General features: G+C 41.5%; 1 protein-coding gene across 3 annotated transcripts in view; it reads right to left on the bottom strand.

Moving 5' to 3' along the window:
- Positions 1–1,029: 1,029 nt before the first annotated feature.
- CNOT6L (CCR4-NOT transcription complex subunit 6 like) overlaps positions 1,030–25,178 on the bottom strand; it is a 31,823-nt gene continuing 7,674 nt past the window's right edge. The window contains exons 1-12 of one of the 3 annotated variants that reach the window (XM_065674715.1): positions 15,877–15,897; positions 14,007–14,128; positions 13,396–13,582; positions 12,951–12,968; positions 12,358–12,446; positions 11,476–11,544; positions 9,767–9,924; positions 8,347–8,501; positions 6,806–6,957; positions 5,741–5,965; positions 4,862–5,064; positions 1,030–4,491 (exon numbers count right to left, since the gene is read on the bottom strand). In XM_065674715.1, the coding sequence (XP_065530787.1) occupies positions 4,279–4,491; positions 4,862–5,064; positions 5,741–5,965; positions 6,806–6,957; positions 8,347–8,501; positions 9,767–9,924; positions 11,476–11,544; positions 12,358–12,446; positions 12,951–12,968; positions 13,396–13,582; positions 14,007–14,118 (1,581 nt within the window). In that variant the 5' untranslated portion in view covers positions 14,119–14,128; positions 15,877–15,897 and the 3' untranslated portion in view covers positions 1,030–4,278. Of the gene's footprint in view, positions 4,492–4,861; positions 5,065–5,740; positions 5,966–6,805; positions 6,958–8,346; positions 8,502–9,766; positions 9,925–11,475; positions 11,545–12,357; positions 12,448–12,882; positions 12,969–13,395; positions 13,583–14,006; positions 14,129–15,876; positions 15,898–25,178 lie in introns of those variants that run through there. The other 2 variants (XM_065674708.1, XM_065674722.1) reach the window with 2 other exon arrangements.

Genomic DNA, 25,178 nt, shown 5'->3' with positions numbered 1-25,178 from the left:
ATTAACACTGCAAGGAAAGTATCTGTGCAGAAGTCAAGAACAGAGGATCTGAATTATAATTAAGTACAAAGCTGAGGTTGCTGGGGAAAGGACAACTGCTATTTGCCATAAAACTTCCTTTTAAACCAGTATGGGAGCACGGACCACCTTTGTGTGGTATTTCTAATGCAGACGATTAGTTTGGATAGGACTAAAAGACCTTTCACTCCATCCTGCTATGCCCAACTTCGTGCCCAAGGACAGTTTTGATGCTAAAAGCTAAAACTGCGTTGTGGAAATGAAGTAAGGGCTGGTTCCAGCTCCCTACCAAGAAGGTATGAATACTGCAGTCCTGGGTGAGGAATCCCTAAAGTGTTCCTTTCTCCAGCTCATCTTCTAAATCAACAGAGAGACTCAATTTTAACAAGCCTTTTTGGCTTCCCCCTCACCTGACGAAGACCACAGGAAGAAGCGACATAAACCTTTGAGGTCTCAAATTCCCACTTGCCATTTGGACCCAGTACACAAGCTGGGTGTAGAAAGCTGGTCTCCAAAAGCCTAATATTTGGGATTAAGTGGGAGCTGCAGATGCTCAGCACCTTTGGAAAGTGGGCCTTGAGAACGTGACCATGGGTTTAGGAGACTCCATAGCAAAGCTAGCAGAGTGGGAGCCCATCATCCATCCACAGTGTCACCCAAATGCTGATGGTTTTGAAAGCTGCATTAGGTCAGCAGTAATTCTGAAAAGGTGAAGAGTCAGAGATTTTGGCTTTCTAGTCCATAAAACAGAACAGCGAGGATTTGGGATTAACAGACCTTTTCTGAAGGTTTCTGCAGCCTAAAGAGGAGTGGCTTCCAACAGAGAAAGCTCACCCATAAAACAAAACGTTATTCTAGAATGAGTGCTAGAAAGGGATGACAAAAGCTTTTGACGAGGCAAACAGGAAGGAGAGCTGGTCTCAGACCCCATTGTGCCATCCCTGACTTCAGTGTATACTACACAAATGTTCACACTTGTTACAGAGAAATAAGGAAACAGAAATATTCAGCTACATTGTACAAAATTCTCTTTTTTATATATATATGTATATATGTACACACACAAAACCCCATATTGAACAGGTTTACCATACTGAGTTTTAAAAAGTTGCTCGTAGAAGGGTGTTGGATTTTTTTTCTCTGCTTGCTTTAGGCAGTGCTGTTGCTTAGAAGTTGACACCAGGCACCGTATTTCTGAAAGCAAACCAAGACAGCCAGGAGCAGTAAAGGGCTTACAGCTTTCTTACCCAGGCACTGACTGCGATGTGCTGGCAACTGAGGGTAAGTGATGGAGAGAACTGATGTTTTCCCATCCATCTCTGCTTAAGAGTTAGGGATATATTTGACTTCGTATTGCTTTCTCTTGACTAGGAAACACCCTACAGTCAGCTTCCATCTGGGTCAGAAGAGAATTAGCCTTTATTGAAAGGGATTTCACTCCATGCACGAGGCTGGCAGCTGCCTGCTTTTTTCCTAGAGCCCAGTATCACTATGGCTGGGAAAGAAAGCACAATCCCCTTACTGCTCCTGCTGGGAAGGGAAAATACAGACAGAAAACAAGGTGGGAGCCAGACACCTGAAAGGCAGGTAAACATGTCTCTGGTTATGTGCATTGGGTGAAACATACACAAGACTCATTTTGTTTTAAATCCAGAAGTTTTGTGCAATGTCTGTTACAGTAACTCTTATTTTTTAAAGAAATCACACAGCATAACAGATGTTTGGAAGTGCATTTTGCAGCAGAGAAAATCCAATTAAACACCTTCCTGCAACAGAACACTTCAACCGGTGAGAAACCAAAGGGAAGTCAAGCAGTTTACAACATTTGCCAGGATTTGGGTTGGTTTTTGGTTTTCATCCCCATCCTCTCCCACCCTGGTAATACAAAACATTGCTGTTGGTTTTAGTTTTATTAATAAACGGGCTCCTCTGCAGTTCATATACAATCATAGGTGGATTTTAAATTCCATTTTATACAAACATCTCAAAAAATACTGGGAGTGAAGTATGGTAGGAAATACTGCTCGTGTTGCTACTTAACACGCGGGTGGGAAGAGGAGGAGAAGGGTTGGTTAGTGCACACCTCCACAGCAGGGTACCCCCGCCTCCAAAAATGATACAGCAGCTGATTACAGAAAGGTAATGTCCACAAAATTTAAGTTTTTCATGCTATTCTACTTTCCAGTACTATACTCTCCAATCGCTTCCGCAATTTAATGGCTGGGCGGTGGATGCTGAGGTATATTACAAACGAGATACCTGCACCTAGAGGAAAATCCATCTTTAGAAAGGGCTTTTTTTTTTTCTGTGTGTGGTGCTGCACAAAGCAATCGCCATGCAGGAATTTCACCCAGCTTCCAATTTGGAGTAGACAATAGGTGACGCCTCTGGTTTTTTTAGGCACTTATTCTTTTACGAGGGAGTTGTTTGGTTGAACCAATTAGTTTATGTTCTCTCCCACACCACCCCTTCCCCAGCCCCCAACAAGAGTCAGGGAATAGATTCTACTCTAAGTCCAATTGATATTTATTTCCCCCCTATGGATAATTCCCTATGTATAAAACGACAACGGAAATAATTAAAGAGGAAGAGCCTGACTCTGTAGTTTTGCCAGGCTGAAGATGGCTCCTTAGTATTTAAAACTAATTTCACAATTTAAATTTGACTTTTTCTTTTTTCCAGTATACGAATGAGACATAAATATAGGCTCTCAATCTGCTTAAAAATTTCATTCACGTAATGGAAAATCTTTTTTCATTTATTAAAAATATCACATTTTGAGACTAGAAACAGTAAAATGCATGAAAAGTTTAAAATAGAAATTCAAGAAAATCTTATAGCAGCAAAAAAGCAGAATAAAGAAAAACTTAAAAACACAGACACAACCTTCTCCCATCACTGTGCCATTGGTTGTTGGGTTTTTTTAAACATCAAGCAGCCAAACAATTTTATTTTTCAGAAAATTGCATTATGTTTAATGCCTCTGGAGGCACAAGGGTTTGAACTGGCCACCTAGAGCAGAAAAAAGGGAGAAAAAAAGAGATTTCCAACACATCCAAAGAGCATCAACATTTGGGAATGAACCAGCAGCTTTTTAATTCAACCCTGACTGACAACAAAAGAGGAAGATTATTAAAAAAAGTGGGATGGATATTTGGCAACTAGGGTCAGGAAAAACAATCCAAGGAATGACTATGGCTCCCACACGCTCCCCCAAGAAAAAAAACATGCCAATGGCTACTCCATGTGCCCTTTGGAGACAGAAGGAAGATTGTTTCCAGCCGATTTTTCCTGTACCCTATGCTTAACCACTTAATCCCAAGTTTCCTTTCTGGGAAAAGGGAACTTAGGATAAATTTGCAACTTCTTTATTCACACAAAAACCCAACGGCTGGCTTCAAGTGCAATTTCTCAACCTAAGTCCTACTCCCAAACTGCGCTGCTAAGAGTGTGTCGCCACGGCTTGCCGAAGCAGAGAGGCAGCTCTGTTTCCCTCTGGATCCTTGTGTATCCGTCCCAGGAAGGACCCAGTTCTGCAGAGCTCTGGAAAAGACTCCCCATAGGATCTGCCCAGTGTTCAATGCTCACCTACGAGACATAGGTTTGCTGGGAATTTTGTTGCAAATGAAATGACATCAGGAGAATTTAGACCTCAAATCTTATCACAGATATTAAAATATCTTTGGTTTTCTAATATTAGTTAGATGAGGGGCAGTGCCACACTGCTCATCATTTATAGTCAGGTTATTAAGTGCTTTGCTAATGTGCAAAATTTGTTTTGGATGCAGAGTTCAGTCCTCATTTTGGGTTCAAACAAAGAGCATTTCTAATATTCTTCCTACAAAAGAAGCATTTCTATTTTATTCTTTCTTTCTCCTAAAAGGTTGGCTCATTTTGCCACGTTCTGGAAAAAAAGCACTATCCTGAAATACATTAATACGCAAGGTTTTAATCTCATTTGTCCATTTCTAAGTGCAGCTTCCTACTGAAAAGGAAAAGCTTGCCAGTTTAAAAAAAAAAAAAGAAAAGAAAAGAAAAATTAAGTTAAGAATTTGGAAAGGGAATAATACTTTGGTTCCAGCCCTAGTGCCAAATGATACCAATATGCACCAAAATGTGCAAAATCTCATATCAAACACATAAGGAAAGGAGCTTGAAGAAGCAGCTTAAGGTTGGCCATACTTTACTCCTATATACTTTGATTTACAACTGTACAGGTCCATAACAACAGGTCCTTGCCCTCAAAGGGGCAGGGCTCCACTACCTCCTGTTAGGCAAGTGCACACCGTTGACAAGAGGCAGGAGCGGAGGATGGAGTTCGAGTTGTGTTAACAGTGAGAAGTGGTCTGAAGGGATGTGAGGGTGTGGACACCCAGTGATGTTGTTGTCAACCAGCCACTGAGGGTCCAAAGGCCCCAGGACACCAAGCACGTTCATGTGAGTGTTGGAATAGAAAATGTAGTCAATCACACCCTAGGGAGAAAGAGAAACATGACAGTGAGAACAGACCTTGCTTCTGGCAACCTGAACTCGATTGGCTTCTGGCTGCTATCCTTGGGAAGAGGCACAGCACTGCAATTAAGGTAAGAAACGCACGCAGCATTTCCCATTCCAAGCGCTGCGTCCATTCTCATTAAGTCACTGGCCAGAGCCAGGTCGGAGGCTTAAAAATGCCAGCAAATCAAGGATTTGTGCGCAGTAGGAAAAGTGTCCAGCAAGTGGAGGAACCAAGTGATGAAGCACTTACAGGAACAGAGGGAAAGACAGCCATGGCCAGAAAATTAAGACAGCATCCTGGAGAGACCAGGTCAATGTCTGCCATTTCAGAAAAATCGCTGCTTACTTTGAAATCAAAAGTGTAATTGGTGTAAGGCATCAGGTTGTTTTCATAGGCGCTCTTGAGCTGGAAGCCATGCGTGATTCTTCCTTCAGAAGCCCCATTTTTTCCATTGCCACTGAAGTTCATGAGACACTCATTGTAACGCAACTCCTTGAAGTCCTTGTGGTTGTCAGCTACTATGCCATTGCTTAAGTATTCCACTACACCTGTTTGCAAAGGAAAGGATTCAGGGAGTTCCTTTAAAATATGACAGTCAGGGAATGCTGGCCTCGCAGTTAAACCCAAAACACCAGTAAGACACGCCATGAGATTAGAGAAGAGCATTCATCTAAAGCGAAACCTACACAGCAGCTGTATTGTCCATACCCAAATTTCTGACACACAGGCAGGGAACTGAGGCTCTCCAGTGGCTTTGACACTGTTTTTTGTGGATTACAAGAGACCCTTAGTACATGTATTGTAGTGTGCATGTGGCAGGGTGCTAAAGAGGCAGATTTTCTATTTATACATGACACTACAGTACTGAACGTTGTAATTATGAAAGCAAACCTATCTATCTCCTCAGAAAATTTTCATGTTCCACCAGGAACTCCCAACTTTCCTACTTATTTCTGCTGCTCAAGGCATGGGTATTTATTTAGTGATATTATTAAGATCTATCTGTGCTTTTCTACCTCCTTATAGGCACAACCAATTCTTCTAGAGTGTACAGCTGATTGTGACAAGCAGCCTAGAATTGCCTTCAGCCAGCTTTCAAAAGACAGCTGCTGCTACTAAAGCTTTCATCCAGGGAAGTGCAAACCACACTATTGCCCTCAGAGGAAAAGAGGATTCAACCATTCTAAAAGGGTAAGTTAAAAATTAAGCCAAAACCAGTCTTACCTGAATCAGGTAATGAGTTGAGATCCGCACAGAGCACCAGAGGGATAGAGTTAGGATCCGCTGTTGGACTACTGGGCCTGCTTGAGGCTTTCTCGAGGATATTTTTAAGTTCTGAGACAAACATCATCGTCTGAATGAGTTTCACATCTGAGTATTCAGGGTCCCAGTGCATGTGGGCATTGGCTACAATAAGCAGCTGTCTGTCCACATGAAGTGATTTCATACCTGAATAAACAAAGACATTTCTATCAGTGAAAGGCTGATTGTGGGAATATAGCAGATTCCTCCCTGTTAACATTCAGGATCTAGCTACTAAGGACTCCAAGTCAGACACACCAACAGATGGATGTATTTTTGTTGCTGGAAGAGGAGGCATTACCTGAACCACTACTCCTTTCTAAATCAGTATGTGACTAAATCTGTCCAATATAGGAAAGAAACAGCCAGCGTAATCTGAAACTCTTACAGCTGCATTCCTTATCTACTCCTCAAGTGGCTATCACTTGACCTTGCACAAATATTCAATATTAAAGGCACAAGGGAGTTTCCTAACTCTTAGCTTCCACAGTACAGCAAATTGTTCCCTTGGAAAAAACCTCAAACCTGCTTATTAAATGTTAATGCTTAAATACAGTACAAACCTGGCTGCTTCCTAACACTGTAGCTGTGGATTGAAGGATTCAACCAAGCGGAAAAAAAAGAGAGTTGAAAATAGAAGTTGAACATTACTGACAACGACTGGTAAGAGCTCATGCACGTAAACACATTCAACTTGGAAAAGCTTAATTCTTCAAGTAGAAATTAACAGAGTAAGAAAGCAGGGACAAAAGCTTGAAAGGAGAAAGCTAAATGCTGGGTATCTGGCTGTGGACCAGGAAATCATGTTGTGTGTGTCCTGTCTTACCCACTGATGGGCTATCATACAGTAAACAGCATTTGCTCATCCACAAGTATTTGGTTACCACCAGCAATGGTAATAATATTCTTGAGAGCTCTATTATTTAGGAATAACTCATGCCTTTATGTGGTTTGAGTTATCAATGAGAGAACCATGGTCATACTCACTTGCTCCAAATAGTTCTTTGTGCACCTCTAACACCACGGCAACTCCAATGTTGTCCTTCGTCATCACTCTGTTTAACATAGCTTCTGAACCTTCAGAGTTCGCCATTGCCACTTGGTTGAACTCCACTGTATGCTTCTGCACTAGTGTAAACCTGATTAAACAAAGAGAATCACATGTGAACACATCTGACGTACAGCTACATGAAAAGACGTGGTTTCTGTCTGCACTCCAGTATACCATGTCTAAGGAGAGAGCTTACAGGCACGAGGTGAGGCACATTTCTTTTGTCTGCTCATTTTATAAAAGTGAAAACAGAAAAGAAATATTCCCCCAGTCAGGATAGAGCTCTTCATCTGGCAAGCAAGATACTCTCACGGGAGATGAGAGTTCCTGGGGTTTAGGAAGTGTTTACTTGTTTCAGCATAGCACTCCAAGAGGACTGTTCAGAGCAATCTCAGAGGTTATTGCACCTCTTCTGGAGTGTTCTAGGCAAAAAAATTAAGATGAGATGGTAATTAAAGGCTTGCCTTTTACTATGGGCAAATGCATTGTGGAAAAACAGCTTCTTTGAAACCACCAGCTATCAGCATTAGTTTTGTGAAATTGGTTTTTCATTCTCTTCCAGCATTAAGATGCCCCAGAGTGCCTTGTTTTAGGACAAACTGAAGGCTACCTATTGAAAGTTGGGGTCTTTCTTTGTTTGTGCTCTGAGAAAATGAGTGTTATGTCTTCTGTTCTCACATGTAAGAGCCAAAGCATAATAATCAGTTCTCTACATACCCTTGTTAGTTTCAAGGTTTGAAAAACATCAGCTGTTTGTTTTCACAGACTTCCCAGTCAAACCCAGTCAAATTGTTTTCATACATGATCTGAAAAGTTTATTTTTGTTTCTGGAAGCAGTGAAAACTCTGAAAGCCTTTGCAAAACTTCCATTCTAATTATTGAAACTGTTTTGAGGGAGTATTCAGAAGGATACTCAGTGTGGTACAACCTGTGAGCAGTTTACACAGACGAGAAGTGTGAAAGCCACCACCTCTCCTCCCTTCCCAATAGTTTGATGCTTTTAGTGTAGCAGAACCTTTTGGATCAGGTATTCAACAATGTCTTTATTCATACGGCAGAGAATATTCTGTGATCCTTTCGCAGTAATACATCTCTTAATACCTGATGATCACGAAAGCACACCTTCTAGATCTTTACTCTTAGAGGGATGAAACTGCTGTCAAGCAACACAGAAGTTTTTACAGAAGGTACTTATTAGATCTGTCAAAAAACATGCACATAAACATGCAAGTTTTCACTTGTACCAGCTCTCCTGCAACTTCCCTGGTTTCTGAAGAAGTACTTCTGTTCTTCTCTGAAAAGAATGGAAGGGCTGTGTTGCAAAAACAGCAGCAGAAAAGAAGGGAGGCTCATTCTTTGTCATGAGCTTTCTATTTTGGTTTATAGTACTTCAGCTACCATGTGCCCTGAGGAAAACTTTCAGACCTAAACAAGCTGGTTTTAATGTATTTTTAAAAAAGCTGTTTCTGCCCCTTACTTTTCAGTTTTGAAGAATATTGCACAGCCATCCACGTGCTTTTTCTCCTGCTCAGACATGATTTTGGCACGTGACTTTGGAGAAAAAAATCCATCGTATCCTCGTTCTTTCAAGGCTGGCAGAAAAAGGGTGAAGTATTGCTCTGTTTCCACTTCCTGGAATTGAACACAAATACCTTAGGCTAACACAGTCAAGCAAACCATTCCTATTTCTGTATGGTGACTTGTGCCCCCCTTGGCTTGCAGTCAGCAGCTCTCATCAAAGCAAAAAGCTTCTGTTTGCACAAATCATGTCACTTCCTAGATTAATGGCCTACCAGAAACAGATTTACGTTCCTGCATATCCTGGAATCCCCCCAGAAAGGAAAGTGGCAGGTTTATTTTGAATAACAATAGATTACACCTGGTATTTTTGACATCTGAACATGGATACCATCCTAGGTTAAAACTTCTGAGAGGCTGACAAGTATCCAGCAGCAATTAATACATAATTTGTTTCACACAAGGGTCTCTTGCTGCTCTGTAACAATACATTTTCTTTGTTGCAACATTTGGTCTCCAGAAGGATTTTAGAGGTTAATCTCTTGAGGTTTTCAGACCAAGGTAACTACTCTCTTTTTGAGCAAGATTTTTGCCTACCACAACTTGCTTAAAAAATGAAAGAACAGTTTAAAGGCAGAAGCATTCAACTGTTCTAAACATTGGCAATACATTTCTAATGACACAGCAGGATATATATACCAATGACACTTGATATTTAACTGTGACCATAAGAGTCCCTTTGTTTACCAATGAGAGTATTTTTGAGATTTTAACTTCTATGTCAAGCAGGAATGGACCAGGATTTGGGAATATAGCATTTTCATTCTCCCCTTCTGCAGTAGAATCATAGAATAGTTAGGGTTGGAAAGGACCTCAAGATCATCTAGTTCCAACCCCCCTGCCATGGGCAGGGACACCTCACACTAAACCATCCCACCCAAGGCTTTGTCCAACCTGGCCTTGAACACTGCCAGGGATGGAGCATTCACAACCTCCCTGGGCAACCCATTCCAGTGCCTCACCACCCTAACAGGAAAGAACATCCTCCTTATATCTAATCTAAACTTCCCCTGTTTAAGTTTTAACTCTATATACCCAGAGGGAGAATATTTAGGATGCTTATCTGAGCAGGAAAAGACCCAGATCTTCCAATACAGATTACCTACTAATTTAGATAATTTTATCTCACTTACTTTGTCTCATTTCATAAAACACAAGCCAATGCATAAACAAGGATCTCTGCACACAGCTTGTACGGGTAAACCCCAGAATTTGTTAGCAAGCAGATGAATATGATGTTCTCAAGAAAGCATTTCATTCTAAGGGCAGAAGTTAATATTTTCTGTTTCTGATGAAAAATACAGTTATTTTCCAATTACCTGAAGACTAATAATATCGGCATCACAATTGACGATTTCTTCCATGATTCCCTTTTTTCTATACTCCCAGTTGAGTGCCCAAGATGGGCAGTAGCCATAGAGCTGCCGGGTGGCATATTTATCACACAGCACGTTGTAACACATAACTGTGAATGAAGCTGGAAAGAAAGAAGGAAAGGGAAAGGTTATCAGCCTCTTAAGATTACAAATGCTGAACTTATTCAAGCCAAAATACTGGATCTTACATGGTCTATTCTGGAGTACCCGCTGAACACAAGTCAGTGGGCTTATTCTACTGAGCATTTTATGAGCCAGCAGATACCAAACAAGGCTAAAGTCTCCCTGGAAAAAAAATCAGCATTACTTCCAAAAGCAGAAGGTGTTGTGTGCATTACAAAGTAATGCAATCCCATTTTGTTGTCGATTCTTGGTTACCTGTGGGGTTGGGGGAGATCTAAATATAGGGAACAATTAGGAACAGCCTCTTGCTTTGGTAAGAAATCAGAGAGAAATGCTGCTTTAGAATGCTTCAGTTTTAGGCAGTCTGATTTCAAAACATTTGTACTATATCCTTAGCACCTGTAAAACGTTTCTAAGTTGTGTCTATCAAGTCTAAGAGGGAGAGAAATGTCTGGGTGAAGGCAGGGGAGAGAAAAAATGAATTCATCCATCAGCAAGCACCTAATAGATTATTTGGTCACATTTGAAAAAAGAGAGAAGTCAGCATGTAGCTCATCAGATCATTTAGCTTCACACGCACTTCTTTCACACACAAACTTCTGAACTCCCTTAGGTTTTACACCAAGATTAAAAAAGATGGGTAAATGCAACATCCTAACACCATGCCACTGGAAAAGACTGTTCAAATCTGCACAGAAAGAAGTGAGGTTTTACTATGAGGCTATCCCACAGCGGAACTTTTTTATACTTGTAGTCACGGAAGGTTTCTGCTGTCAGGTTTAATTTTATAGCAACAAGCAATGCGATTGTTACAGTTTTTACCATTAAATTCCACAGCTCAATTGCCTAATGCTGTGGTTCCTAATGACCTCTGAATTCTATTTGTGCTCATGAAGTCTGATTATAAAAAGAAAGTTATAAAACTCCTCTGAGACATTGACTGAACAGAAACGCCGAACTTAATGTGGTGGTGGCTTACAGGTCTTCTGGCATTTTCCATTTCTTCCTATTTTGTTTCTGGTTGGTTATATTCAGGATGAGCAGGGGGAGGAAAAGCCGCTGGATTTGGACAGCCGTAAGAAATGCTGCCTCTTGCACTTTACCAAAAGCAACAATAGAGGGCACTAAACTGACTTCAGTCCCAGGCACTCCGCGTGTTTACTTGCAGAGAGGCATTTCCGAAAGTCTCACTTCGGTTAGCCTGAGCGTGGACACAGCATTTGTACACCGTTATTTTACAGTTATCACTTCTGAGAAATTAATTTCTTTTAAAGAAGCTCTTTTGCTTGGGCATCAGTGGCTGGAACAGGTGTGAAAAAGCCTACAATGGAAAAGAAATGACCAGCATCCCATTCAGATTACTGGTACGTACAGCACAGCCATACGTTAATCACCTTAGTACAAATCAACACAAATTGCCATTTTCAATCTGCTCCGTGGAAGGCAGAAGACTTCTCTGAAAATAAATCCAAATAAAAGTTTTGCAGTGCATCACTGTGTGAACGTAGGGAAAAGAACCGCAGATTTACCTGAGGGCAGAATTTGGTCTCGTTCTTTTAAAGTAATCCATGGCCTTGGAGGCAGCTGCTCCGGATGAACTAAAAAAAAGAAACCAGTGATTAATTCAGGGTTTATATTTGTAAGTTACAATTTCTAAGTCAAAATGACAAGTGAACAATAATGTTCCATACTGTGCTTTGCAACCCCAACTCCCTCAATCTTTTTACATTCCAGGGCAGGCAAAAATAATGTAAATGCAAATGACCAGCTACAGTAAAGGCAAATTTGTCAGTTTTAAGGTTCATCACTGTTTTTGTCACTTGCTTTCCAATCTAGAAGCACCACCAACATACTCCTGCATCTTGAATATATTGCTGAAGAATGAGGGGTAAATCCTGTAGTGGTTCTGGACACCCTTCTCCAAGAACCTCACCCTATATCCATCATTCCTGCAGTGTTTTAACCTATTAGACATCAAGAGGCAAACCAGAAAACTCAGTTACAGAACCACAACACAGGATTCAAGTCAGATACTAGATATTCTTAATCATTTTGGTATTTTGGTATCTAAATTTCACATTCTGCTTGCATTTGGATTATAATTTCTAGTGGAAAGTATCAAAATGGCTTCAGCCAGGAAGACCTTGCAGTTTTGTTAGTAACTGAAGGGTTTCAGACAGAACAGTGGGAACAACTGGCTGTATTATGGTAACATGGGAAAAGCTTGGACAATATATTTCAACCTCCTCCACAGTGCGTGTTTGTGTGTACAATGGGAACCACTCAACAAATGCAAAAGCAGTTAGAAAATACCCTGCCTTCAGTGGTTCAGATTCTTGTTTTAGCAGGAAATGCTGTCAGAAATGCATGCTTTTAAACCACTTCTGTCAATCAGAGTTCTAAGCTGTCACCTGCTAGATTGTCAAGCATGTAGTTCAGTAGCTTCCGAGTTCCGTCTGGGTCCTGGTAGAGGCTGAGAATATCTTGTGATAAAGGATTGCCTGCCAACAGCATAAAACAACAACTGGGTGATTAGCTGCCTGACTTTCTCAAGGCTTTCCAACCAAAGAAAATCTCCATAATGAGAACAGACAAACTGACTCAGAAGATATTCAGGTTGCTTAACTTGTAACTGTAGAGTACCACAGTAACAGATGCTACAGAAACAGCTGGCACAGACTTTTTTCTTTTGACTCACTTAATAATACAGTAGGTTAAAGGGTTTATTTACCTATCTACAGATATGAAATAGCCTCATAAGGAAGCCTGACAGCATTAAAAAAGCATCGTTTTCCAAACTGGCTTTTGCTACAAGCTTAGTATCTCAAATAAACTCTTAACAAAATGCTGAGGTAATACACCAAGACTATGAGCGCCGCCCCCTCAGTTATTCAAGAGTACCCCTCGGAATATTTAATTGCAAAGAACACACTCACCTTTCAAACCTAGGGTTTGTAGCTGGAAGAGCCGTCCAAGTTCGTAAGGCAAAACCCGTAACAGATTGTTATTTAAAAACAATTCCCTGCAGCAAATGCAGAAAACACTTTTGGTGAGTATCACTTCATAAGTGCATCTTCAAAGATGACACTTTGCACCCTGAATTTTTTTTTTTGTGTTATAGAAAAATATGCCAATCTTCCCATTTCAAAGCATGACCAAAAAAACCCATAAAAGCCACAAAAACCTCCAAATTAAATCAGGGAGTATTTAAACAGCAAGCAAATATCAAGTCTCAATGAATGTTTCAGAGCAGAAACTACACAGCTTACAGACATGCACCTGTAGAGATCAGTAAAGAAGGGTAATGAACCCTAAAGTAATTATTAGAACTGAAGCTTTGCACCCATCCTGAATTATTTTAAGTACAAGAATGAAAAGCAAGATAAAATTCTTGGTCCCAATCCCAGAATATAGATTTTTGAAAAGTTAACCAGAATAATTTATCTCACCTGAGAGATACCATGTTTCCTAGTTCTGCTGGTAGACTTCTGAGTTTGTTGGATGACAGATTCAGGTAAACCAGATTATGAAGCTTGGCAATATCAGGTGGAATGCGAGTAAGATTATTGTCATTGAGGTGTAGAGCAGTCAAGTGTGTCAGCGACCAAAGTGATGTACTTAAACTCCGCACTCTACCTAAAAAAGAAAAGTAAAAAATCACCTCTTCAGTCAGGTTTGTGCTCTTAAACCATCAGATATTCTACCACTTTGCTGGAACACTGAGTGATGCTTGCAGGAGATACCTTCGTGCATCTTCTCTACGGGCAGACTTTAAATAATTATCTAACCCTCCTAGTTAAAAGGGCAGAGACAGAGGTACAGTTCTAGGGAAGCAGATGTGCTACCCAAAAACTCATGTCCAATCTGAGCTGCTGTGTCAAATGAACTGGGCTGAGTATAACCCAGCCAAGCTCAGATGCAACTGTTCAGTGAGTTACTCCTCCTCCCTGAGCTCAGTAAAACTCTTTTCCCAATAGGATCCCCTACCTGAAAGTGCCTGGTACAATTCTGGGCCACCAACAACCCCACTGAACCAAAATTCAAAACCAACTCAACTCACCTGAGATCTCTAACTCAGCCCAGTGTGACTTCTTCCCATTGGCTACCTCTTCTGCTGACATGATGGTGTAAATTCTGCGAGGATCTGGAGGATCATATTTTTCCTTTGGCATCCCTGTTAGTCTGAAAGACCATCAAAACCATTACCGTCTGCCATTCCACAATGTTCCTTCATTTCTAGCCCCCCAGGAGCTTACCTTCCCCAGTAATTGGAGAATATCCTGGAAATTGTCCCTGGACATGCCCTGGAGTTTCTGTACAATAAATATTATGCTAACACCAACTGCTCCTACCTGATGGAGTTAAGCAGGTGCTCAGACCTTTGCAGAATACAGGCTCATAATGGAAAAGGGCATTTCTTTCTGCAAGTTTGGGTTTCTACAGTCATGCACAGCATTATCTTGTACTACCCCAGTGCAGACTTTCTGGATTTCCCAGTTTCTCCCCCAGACTGAAGCATAACCTACATCATTGCTGAGTTATTTGCTGCGTGCAGAACCTGCAGACAAGATGACAGCATTCCACTGCTCCTGGCAAAAGCACACGGGTTACTCCCTCCTGGAGTTTTCACAGGGAACCAGCGATTGAAGAGAAGGCTCTTCCCGTTGCTTTTACAGTAATTATTTTCAACATACAAAGTCCCATTTATACAAGACTCGAAGCTGCAGTCTGGAGAGGAATTACCTCAATTTTCCCATTAACTGTCTATCTTCTCTGCTTTGTGCTTTTTCATGCTCAGTATCAGCCAAGACCTTTTTACTCCTAATGACCTAGGAGACCTAAAACGACTTCAGGTGAAACTCTCATTAGCTGTTCTTGTACATACAGGGCTTCAGCCCAGACACAAACTTTAGTATCAGAAGCATGGATATATTTTAATATCAGATGCACTCATTCTGGTCAGAAGAGAGCTTTGATGTCCCACTCAAAAAACATACACCTTCCAGATGGCATGGGGAGAAGTTTCCTTCCATACCTCCCCCAGAGAAAGACTCAGGGAGAGGGGCTGTTTGCTTCAAAAACATAAGGTTAGCTGAACTTGATGTTCACAGTTTTTTTTCTTCCCAGGCACATGAAATACCCAAACCTCAATTTGATCCAAATCCAAAGCAGCTGGCCTACAGGATGCATTTTTTTCTCCTCGTACATACATCTCTACTACAACTGGCTGCAATAGCTGTGAATAATGACTATAACTCATTTGGTTTGCTGAACTGACAAGACAGAAAACTATGAAGAATTTGAGGAAAGTAGTTCAGGGGATTTTTTTTTCAGCTTGTCCTGAACAAAGATCACACATCCCCTTTATGAGATTAAAGCACTGAGTTTCCTCCAACTGATACAAATCACCAAAACAGGGTTTGGGCATTGCAGAGGAGCAACAGTTGTCAGGGCTGTCCCCTGAGAAGGGTCTCAGTTACAGGTCTGGTGTTTCCCTGACAAACACGCAAGGGAATTCCATTCACACTGAATTAAGGCTCCCTGATGCAAGCACAGGGCAGATACGAGTCCCACATCTAATTATAGACAACTTCTATTTACAGGTGAAGTCATAAGGCGAGGAAAGCCACAGGGTAAGAGGATTCTGCCCTCACGCTGCTCGACTGTAGCAGTTTGGTTCAGGGTGCTGAATGAAACTTAAGATCATTTAAGGATACAGGATTATACCTGAGATCCTTTGATCCTTGTTTCAGAACTCCAAAATCAGGAGTGGTACTTCCCAACACAGTTACATGCTTTGGGAACACTAAATCTCCAATGCTTGGGTTTTGCTGGATTTATTTTCACTGTTAAATATGTGCAGAAGCAAGAGCAGCCCTGGCCCCATGAAATGATTCCTCTCAGCCCCTGCCACCGAAGCCCTGTTTCACCTTTTCTCCTGGGCATCCTCGCTCTTAGACACGTATGAAACTAATCCACATTCCACCATGTCTTGACATAGCCCTTCCTGGGTTTTGCTAGACCCCTGGAACTGACCAGAGCCATCCAGCAGAGCCATGAATTGCTGCAGAGAGCAGGGTCCCAGTTCCAAGGCCTGTGAGGAAACACATTGCAACACTATCACACTTTGCAGAGAAGTAATTTCCTTGAGTAGCATCAAGTGTGCTACCTAAGGTACTACTCGATACAAATTTCATGTGATAGACACCAGAATCAAAACCACAGTCCCAGCGTTTCAGACCGAGCATAAACAGAGTGAGCTTGTCTGTGTCAAAAAGTAGCAAGCTAGTTTTGCAGCAAGTCACCCTGTGACATCACTGTCACAGGGCTACCTCCAATGATCCTTTAGCAGAAAATGAGATTTTGTTACATGCAATATTTATTTCATCTTTAAGGCGTACTGCAGGTTACAAGGGGAAACCTAAAAGCTCAGTGAAAATCAAGCAGAATATCAACAAAGGATTAAGGGTTTATGGCATAAGGGAGTTTTTTTGATCTTTAAGACTTTGAACTGACCCAGGATGGGTCTCCACTTTGCTGTTTAATCTGTCACATCTTAAACCAATCCGTACTTCTACCACATCTGGACCTAGGACATCGCAAACTTTGCTGTCCAATACCCAGCTGCAGCATTTGGGTGAGTGCTCTGTGAAACATGCTGTGCTTACCAAGTCCTTTGCATTCTTGTTTTCCACAGCATGATATCATGTTAGTATCAGACACAGGGAGCTTTAAATTTCAGTTTCTGCATACTGAAGCTCCTGCTTGCCCTGTATACTCTTGACAAAAACCTTTGGCTGTGGTTGCTTCCTATGGGCTTCTCAAGGTGCATTTCTAGCTCAAAAAGCAATAGAGAGATTGTTAGTGCTTCTGCTCACTGTTTCATCGCAAGCCAGGCTCAGATGACTAACAGCTCAGGAAGGTTCAGCCCTGCCAGGGGTCCTTGCTGTCACACACACATCAATTCAAAGCCTTGAAGCAGCTGCGGTCTCCTCCAGCTGCCAAGCAGCCTTGCTGGAAACCAGAGCAGGGCTTGGCATTCCCTTTTACCAGATCCTTCACTGCTCACACTGGGGCAGAAGCTGGACAAACATCCCAGGGCCTGGTGAGGAAGTATTTAGAAAACTGTAGTGGTTGGACCATCTGAGTCACCCCACACTCATCCATACCTGCCCACAGGCCAAGAGATGACCACCGACCAGGTGACACCATCAAAAAGCTTTGGGATTACAGTTTCCTCCTTGGCAAGGAACCCAATTGAATTATGCTGAAATATTGCTTGTTATAAGAAGTGCTCTGCCAATTTAAAGCAATTTGTGGCAGTCAAAGGCCTTCCAATGAAACAAGCCCTGAACTGCGAGTCAAACGGCATGCAGATTTTTCAGGTATTAGTCACTTTATAATTATTTTGAAATAGCATTGACTCAAACAAGCATCAGTGTCATTTCCACAGTTACAGAAAAGCGAAAACAAATCAAATATACTTTATTTCTTTTTTTTTTTTTAACTGCATAACATTGAGCAAGACTTGAGAAACATCACATGTATTTTTTCTTTGAAGCAAAAATGAATTCTGCCTTGGTTCCCAACTCCTATCATTCCCATCACCCCCTCTGCTTGTCCTGGAACTAAACCAGTATCCAAAAATCCCAACCTATTTTTGCTCAGTCTTCAGGGACCTACACCGAGTTCTCTGAATCAGTTAACCCCTGCTAAAACTTGCTCTCCACTACAGATCTAACCATGTAAACTTAAATAGTATGACCCTGACATTGTGGAAATTAAAGAAAACCTGAATATGAGAACATCAGTGCGTTCGTAAGAAAGTAAGTTCTGCACAAACTTGGAGATTTGAGGGTTCCTAACAATGCCATGCTTATGCACCAACTCTTTGGCTCTAAGTCCATCCTGACATCACAGGGTTACTCAGCTGAAATCCCAAGTATGATCCCAGGTGAACTTAAGCAGCTCTAGTTCAGCTGTATATAAAAAGGGTTAGGGAGAGAGTATTTGGTTTGGAAGAGTTGCAAGTGGGAGGTTTGTGGCTAATTTTTTTTACAAGCTGCTGTATCTGCTGGCTTTTGTGTATAGGGCACACTGGTAATTAACCCCCTCCCCCCCCCCCCAAAAAAAAAAAAGAAGAAGAAGAACGTAGCTACTGAAGGGGTAAAAAGTGTTAAAGAAGAAAGTTTTGAGGTATCAGGCCATACCACAGGCTTTTACTCCGAAGACTCGTTTTTTTTTTTTGCGGCAACAAACAACAGAAGCTTCTGCATACTTGGGAGTTTCAGACAACCAGGTAACAACAGAAAAGAGCACTCCTCTTTTGTGCTTATTTATCTAAGAAGATCTCAGCTTATATATGTATGGAGAATGTGAGATAGGGAGGACGCAGTTAGCAACATGAAATATAAACTGTGACTTTTCTTAGGGAGAAGCTGAAAGCAGCCTTACAAATTGCACCCACACAACAAGAGAAGAAAGGACACCACGCTAAGGATTAGGAAATTTCTTAACTCATAGTGTAATTTTTCTTGTATGGGTGGGGGAAATCAACAGCAGCTGTGAACATAAGAAATCTCTTCCATTACGCAGCACACCCAAACACACTAAAGTAACTATCTCAGGGTTGTTGTGAGAGATTAAATGCATCACTATCATTTTTAATAAAGTCAGATCTCCTCTTCCGAAGGCAAATATCCCCCACCAAGCAGAAGGATTAACGTATGTTCAATGGGAAGAGAAAGCCTGCTCAGAGCTGTCCAGATTATCCGGCATCTGTGTTCAGGAGGGCTTCAAAGCTGGATAGGTCAAAGCTGCTGCAAAATAATGACCAGTCCCTTCCCTAGGGAGGTACAAGACACATTTCTTAAATTACAGTGACTATAACGTGTTGTTCCACTTAAGTTCTTCCATACCTCAATGCATAAATGAATTGTCTGTTTCTAACAAGGAAGCAAATAGAAAAGAGCTGCAACTTCATCCTGCTTCAGTTCATGGATGTGTCGGCACAACTCAAAATCCTCGCCTCCAGCAGAGTGACATTCTTTGTGTTTTTTTTTTCTCCCAGCCTCTGTATATAGATGAGTCAAACTGCCAAAGGATTTTGAAAACCATCCAGCAGACTGCCCTGAATCATTCCTCCTTCCCCTGCGCCGTAACAGCTTACTGTCCATCCGCTTCCATATGGTGATCCCTCCCAGGAATTAAAAATCCTGCTGGCTGATGAGGCCAGAGCATGTGCATGCCCATGTATATACACAGGCACATGTTACTTAACATTGGAAAGTTAGACCACAAGCTGGAAAACAGAGCCTTTTTTCTCTATGCATTTTGTAAAAAGGCCTAAAGGGTTGCAAAGGGAGGAGAGGAAGGCTGCTCCTCTGTAATAAGCGTGCTCTGTTTTTACGAGTGCATGACAAAAGTGTCTCCATTTTGGCTCCCCAAAGGAGAAGGGAAAGTACAGCCAATACCCACAAATACAAAAACTGACTTAGAGTACTTTGGGAGGATGAAGTTCAAGAAAACAAAGTTGATTGTTAAAGGGATTTAAAACTAATACTAGGATGTGTATATATGCGTTAGCGTAAGTTAAACTAGTATATCATAGAGTATTTATATATAGAAGAAAGAAAATATGCATGCGGAATTCTGACAGTTTCTTGCTTGGATATGAGTTTTCTTCGTTGTGCTTTCCTGCAGAAACATGTTCAACCACCTCTGCATATGTTGTCTCTACCAAGAGTCTTAATACACACTGTGAGTCTGCCAACGAAGGTACTGTCTCCTTTCAATTTCTTATTCCAAGTAACCTGACTGGGAATAGGGATTATCAGGGAAACAAATAAAAATGCCTCATCATGTTTTTTTCTTTTATTAAGAAGAGAAAATAAGCAGTCTTACTGTCATTACCCAATACTGAGATTACAATCTTTGAGGAAAGTATAATCAAAGTGGGTAAATAGCGACTACTTGGATACAAGCATCCTACCAAGAGAGAATACTTAAACAGCAAGTGGAAATAAACCGCAAGGCAAAGGATAAAATTTGAAGTGAGTATTAACTCTAAGGAGTAACAATTAAAATTTCAAGGTTGGCACCAGGGAGCTAGCAACAAATGAAGTCCACAAGTACAACTTACTCTTGTAATGCTGTTAGAAAAACACTTTGGCTTGCACTCTTTTCATCTGCCAATGCATTACAAAATACAGCAAGGTAATAAGGGGCTTTTCTTGAACCACATCAGTCACGCATCTAAAACCAAACCTGCTTTAGTAAGGCATCTTTGTTACTCTTAGGTTCAGTACTGAAATTCCTCAACTTTAAACTTTTAATGAATCTTCATGCATATTGCAAGCTTAATGTTTTAATAAAACTGCCATCTCTTCTCCATGATCAAGACAAATACTAGATGTGGAAGATATTTCAACAAAATAAGCTTCAGAAGTAATTTTCACAGTCTCTCCTTGTACCTATCACAAGGCATTTCTCCTTCAAGGACTACAGCTTTGTACTACAACTCACGTAAGTAAAATGAGCAGAAGTGAGAAGACCTAAGTAGTGGGATCTCTATACTGATGGTCAGAAGATGAAATGCTGTTCCTCGAAGCTGTAAGTGGTCAGGCAGCATGTTTGTGCTGAGAAGCAGAAGGGACACTCTTACTACAGTGCTGCCCCTGCCTGGCAAAATTTTATCTTTGCCATAGTCAAGGGAAAGCCATCCATCAGGTTATGAACAAGGTTGCACAGGCAGCAGGCATCTTCAGGGTTGGGAAAAAAACATTACTGCTTGATCAGCTTGTCTGACAATTTGGGAAGTGTTGCAGTCTTTACCAAAGTGGCGGCAACCCTGTGTGAAACTGCATGCAGGATTTCACTCATGCAATCCAGCTAGTGAACAGAGAAGTGTGGTGAAAAGGACATGTCAACAGCAAGCACGACAACAATATAATGGAATTTGTCCAGGCTTTGCTCTAGTTTTTATTCCATGTGGTACTCAGATTAGGCTCAGCAAGAGGAGGCTATTTAAGCTTTGCATGTTCAGTTTTACAGAAAATCCTCTCTTTGCTCACTAGCAAGTTCTTCATCAAGAGGTGCAGCAGCTCAGAAGGTTCCACTGGAGGCTCTTGTACAAAGGGAGTCCCTGTACCTTAACTAAGTCCAGTAAGGAACTGCCTATGCCTGGCACACCAATGCTGCTCATGTGCTGTCAAGCCCCTGTAAGGCAAGCAAAACAAGATGCATGACCAGCTGCAGTGATGCTCAGCCACCACATCCTGCAAGGCTTTGTGCCTCCTCTGCCTGTCCTGACATCTGGCCCAAGCTCAAGCATGGTGAAATACAAGTTGGAGTGGGAATAGTGAAATGCAAGAGGTAACCAAGAACCTACAGCTGGTTGTGAATTCAGTGGCAGTGGGATCGCAGGGGGCTTCACGACATCACTTCAGCAAAGACTGCAGAAACTCAGAAAAGTGTGGGAAAGTCACAGAAGCAAACCATGGAGAAACAGAGCAAAAGCCAAGGGGGACGAGTGGGAAGGGAGGAACAAGCTGTATTCGATTAATTGTAGAGCCAATTGGCACTAGCTTGATGGAAATGCTAATTGTCCTACTGACATACACCCACTAGTTATTTCCCCCTGTTCCCTCATCTCCTCTAAATGAAGTAGAGTCTTTTCCTAAATCACAGGTGACACAAGAATATCCAGGTTTCCACCCTTCCTTTTCCTCCATGTCACACCCCCACTTACAAGAACAGCTGAACTATTTACTGCATGAAAATACTATGTAGCAGTAGTTATTTTTAATTTCTGTACTTAGTTAACATTACAGTCCTTGCTCCAAAAGAACCAGAAGTGTCTGAAAGTCTATTACTCCTAGTTGCATACGTGACAGCTCCTGAATATCTCCATCAAGTCATAGAGTAATAACCTGCCTTTGTCTGCAGATGCTTTTTATAACGCCTGCTTTCAAAGGAGCTGTTAAGGGCTAGCTTACATGCAAACACAGGGCAGGTAGCTCCTCAAGAACAAAGCTCTGCTTAACAGAAATGCATACAAGGGGTCTATTATAGGGCAAGAAGAGTTTGAACAGGCAACCTGTAAATAAATCTAATCAGAAGCCCCTAAAGGGATCATGTAAAGAGTAGATTTATTTACACAAGTATTGCCCTCTAGTTCAAAGAACTGACCCATTTAAAATGCTGTCCCATCCTCTGGAGAGCACTGGTCTTTTAATGAGATACAGGACAGAGGAGCTTAAAGGATTAAGAACTGCAGTCACTGGGATTCCAGGGAAGGTAGCAGCTGGTGCTGGATCAGTAGAAAGCATCGAGACAAAATGCTGTCCTGGGCCGCAGGCACAGTAAAAAAGCATCCGAGTGCAGGTGGAACTTAAAGCAGGAGGTTTTCCTAATACCAGTTTGAGACCAATAGGACTTGGGAGATGGAAAACTCTCAACACCAAGAACTGGGTGAGCATGAAGTGGTGTAGTGTGCAAGCATCCCTCTAAGCCTCAAGAGAAAGAGCTGTTTTATTGACAAGCCTAATCCAACACCTTGGCTCATTCAGTCACTCGCTTAGAAATGATAAAGACCCTGTTCAGGTTGCCTCAAGCCAACACCTTGTCTCATTCAGCTCCTCAGGATCAATAACTTGAGAGAAGTCAGCTATCGACCTGTTTTCCAAGCAAAGCTACACCAAAATTATTAATCCACACACACCACTGCAGCAACTTGGAAGCTGTCTTCTCAAGGAACACTTCTTTCTTTCCTTAAGATACAGTTCAAATCATCAATAACCTTTCATCCTTCAAAGTCTGTGCTAGGAGAAAAGAACAAATGAGATTATTTCCAAAGCTATAGCGCTATCTCACTCTTTCAGCAGCAGGCTGCCAACACTTGAACAAAATAAGCAAAGCCTAGCAGCACTTCAGCTGCTCTCCCTATATGATAGACAGATAATGGCCAGTTTATCGCTCACAATCTGGAGTTTTTTTGTGGCAATAATTAATAACAGGGAAATCTGCCACCATAAAACTTACTTCAGATAGCTTTAAATGTACAAGGCCTGCCCTGTTCAACTACAGGTAGGTTTGGATGTGCCAAAGCTCAAGATTACGAAAGGAGGAGTTAAAAAATAAAGGCCAGAGGAAAAAGTACACACCAATAGCGGAAACTGTTTTGCAATTGCTGGCACGATAAATTAGCATTTTCATATTACAGCTCAGTTTCAACAAGCCACAAGATGCTGCATTAGTGCTCAAAGTAGCTGGGCTTGTACACTCAGAAGAGGAGGAGAAAGAAAAGATATCTCTTTAAATACAGCAGTTTATAGGCATAAACCCGTTTCTCAGTGGGGTATATTTAAATGTACTTTACTTCTTTAATCAAAGAAGTAAAAAAGCATGCCCCATAGCCTGAAAAAAGCATATTATTCGGATACTGAAAGACAGTTCAGCTGCTTCTGTATCTGATTGTCTGAATCACTCCTATGTGCACTTACAGGTACTACAACTTCCAAAATTCTAGTTTTAAAATCCATGCTGGCAAGTAGCAAAGACTTCTAGCTACATTCCAGCAAGGTGAAAAATGAGAAACTACAACAACAGCCCAAGACAATCTCTGTGGGGACCAGGAAATTTACCTCCAGGAGAAAAGCAAAATGTGGGTATCTGGAAGCTAAACTATGGGCATCTGTGAAAGATGCCCGCAACAAGGCATGCAAAAGCTGCGATCTCCAGAGGGTCAAGCTGCTACCCAGTGCAGCAACACTCTCAATCAACATTAGCAGCATGTTAATTCTGTCGCCCAGAAGGACTGATGTAATATTTAGTTTATTAGAGGTAAGCAAGCCATACAAGAACAAACCATGAGGTGTATGTTAGCTGTCAGGGGGCATGGCTGAGAACTGGTATGAATTTCGTTTGTTCCTGTGCCAGAAGGTACGTTGAACTTGGGTGGATTTCTCTGTTCAGCCACTTGAAGGGATTTCAAGTGTGTGTATTACCCAACAAGGCAATACCTTTGACAATTTTTCCGGAAGTTCTTTAAACAGGTCAGTTTTCTGTTATTTCTAAAGATACTAGCAGGGGAGAAGTTAATTCAGGAGTACCCTAATGTTGGTGTTTGTGGTCCCCCCTTCCTCCATGTCATGCTGAGTTTTGATCATGGTCCTTCACTGTTGATACAGTCATGCAAACCATAGGCAACAATGGAAAAGCTGGAGACTTGACACTTGCTTTCAAGGCACTGACGGACCAAGTACTCTCAACACTAAGTACTGTATAAACCTGCAAACTAGATGATGCACTCTAAAAGTAAGTCAAATAAGAGAATTATGGCACAAAGCCCTGGTCCTGGCAAGCATCGCTCACCACTGGGTAGCATGCACACTGTTGCTTTACAGAAACAGTCTCTAAAGTAAGAGCACAGACACAGTGGCTATATGGAAGAGGAAGGTATGGATTCAGGAATGCTGCAGCACTGTTGACAGCTTGAGGTTTTGAAACACATAATTTTCCAAGTAGAAAATTCTTCTGAGTTATACTCATCTCCCCTCATACACATCCAGGGTTGTTTTGTCCATACTTGCAGCTGCCATGAAATAAGTGGCCATCTCTTTAAAATGGAACAGTTCCACCTTTACGTGCACAGGATCTTGCAGTTCATCACAGGACTAGTCACTGTGCAGTTCTCAAGTCAAACCATACACCAAAAAACACATCAAAGGAGGAAACAGGCATCCTAAGGTCATAGCCTCACTTAAGTAAGTCTTCAAAAAGGCTACATAACCTTGTCATCTGAGATATTTCAAAGAGATCTTAGTACTGTAAAAAAATCCCCAAACCTCCCATCCACAGGTCTCAAATACTTAATACATCTGCTCCTCTCATCCACTCAGAATATTTGTAATTTATCCACTCCTTTGCAATCTTTTGCTCCAAACTGAGAAGGAGAAGCAAAAGGATCATTGCACAGGTACAATACAAGTTAAAGGTAAAAATACAAGCTGAACCTGACTCTTCCTGGCACTTGTTGACTGTATTCTGGTATGTGAGAAGTTGTCTGGCCCCGTTTTCCCTTTGCTTTCTTAACTTTCCAAAACAAAAAGGGATTAGAGGAAAGGCGTTCACAAGTGGAAATTTCTGCTGGGTGGATAATTCATCCTGTGCTAGCTCTCTCCCACTTCCAGGGCCAGTTTTAAATTCATGTAACAGAATAAATAATAATTGA

The sequence above is a fragment of the Lathamus discolor genome, chromosome 1, assembly GCF_037157495.1.
Source record: "Lathamus discolor isolate bLatDis1 chromosome 1, bLatDis1.hap1, whole genome shotgun sequence".
Taxonomy (NCBI): Eukaryota; Metazoa; Chordata; class Aves; order Psittaciformes; family Psittacidae; genus Lathamus; species Lathamus discolor.
This window is presented reverse-complemented; position numbering and strand designations above follow the sequence as displayed.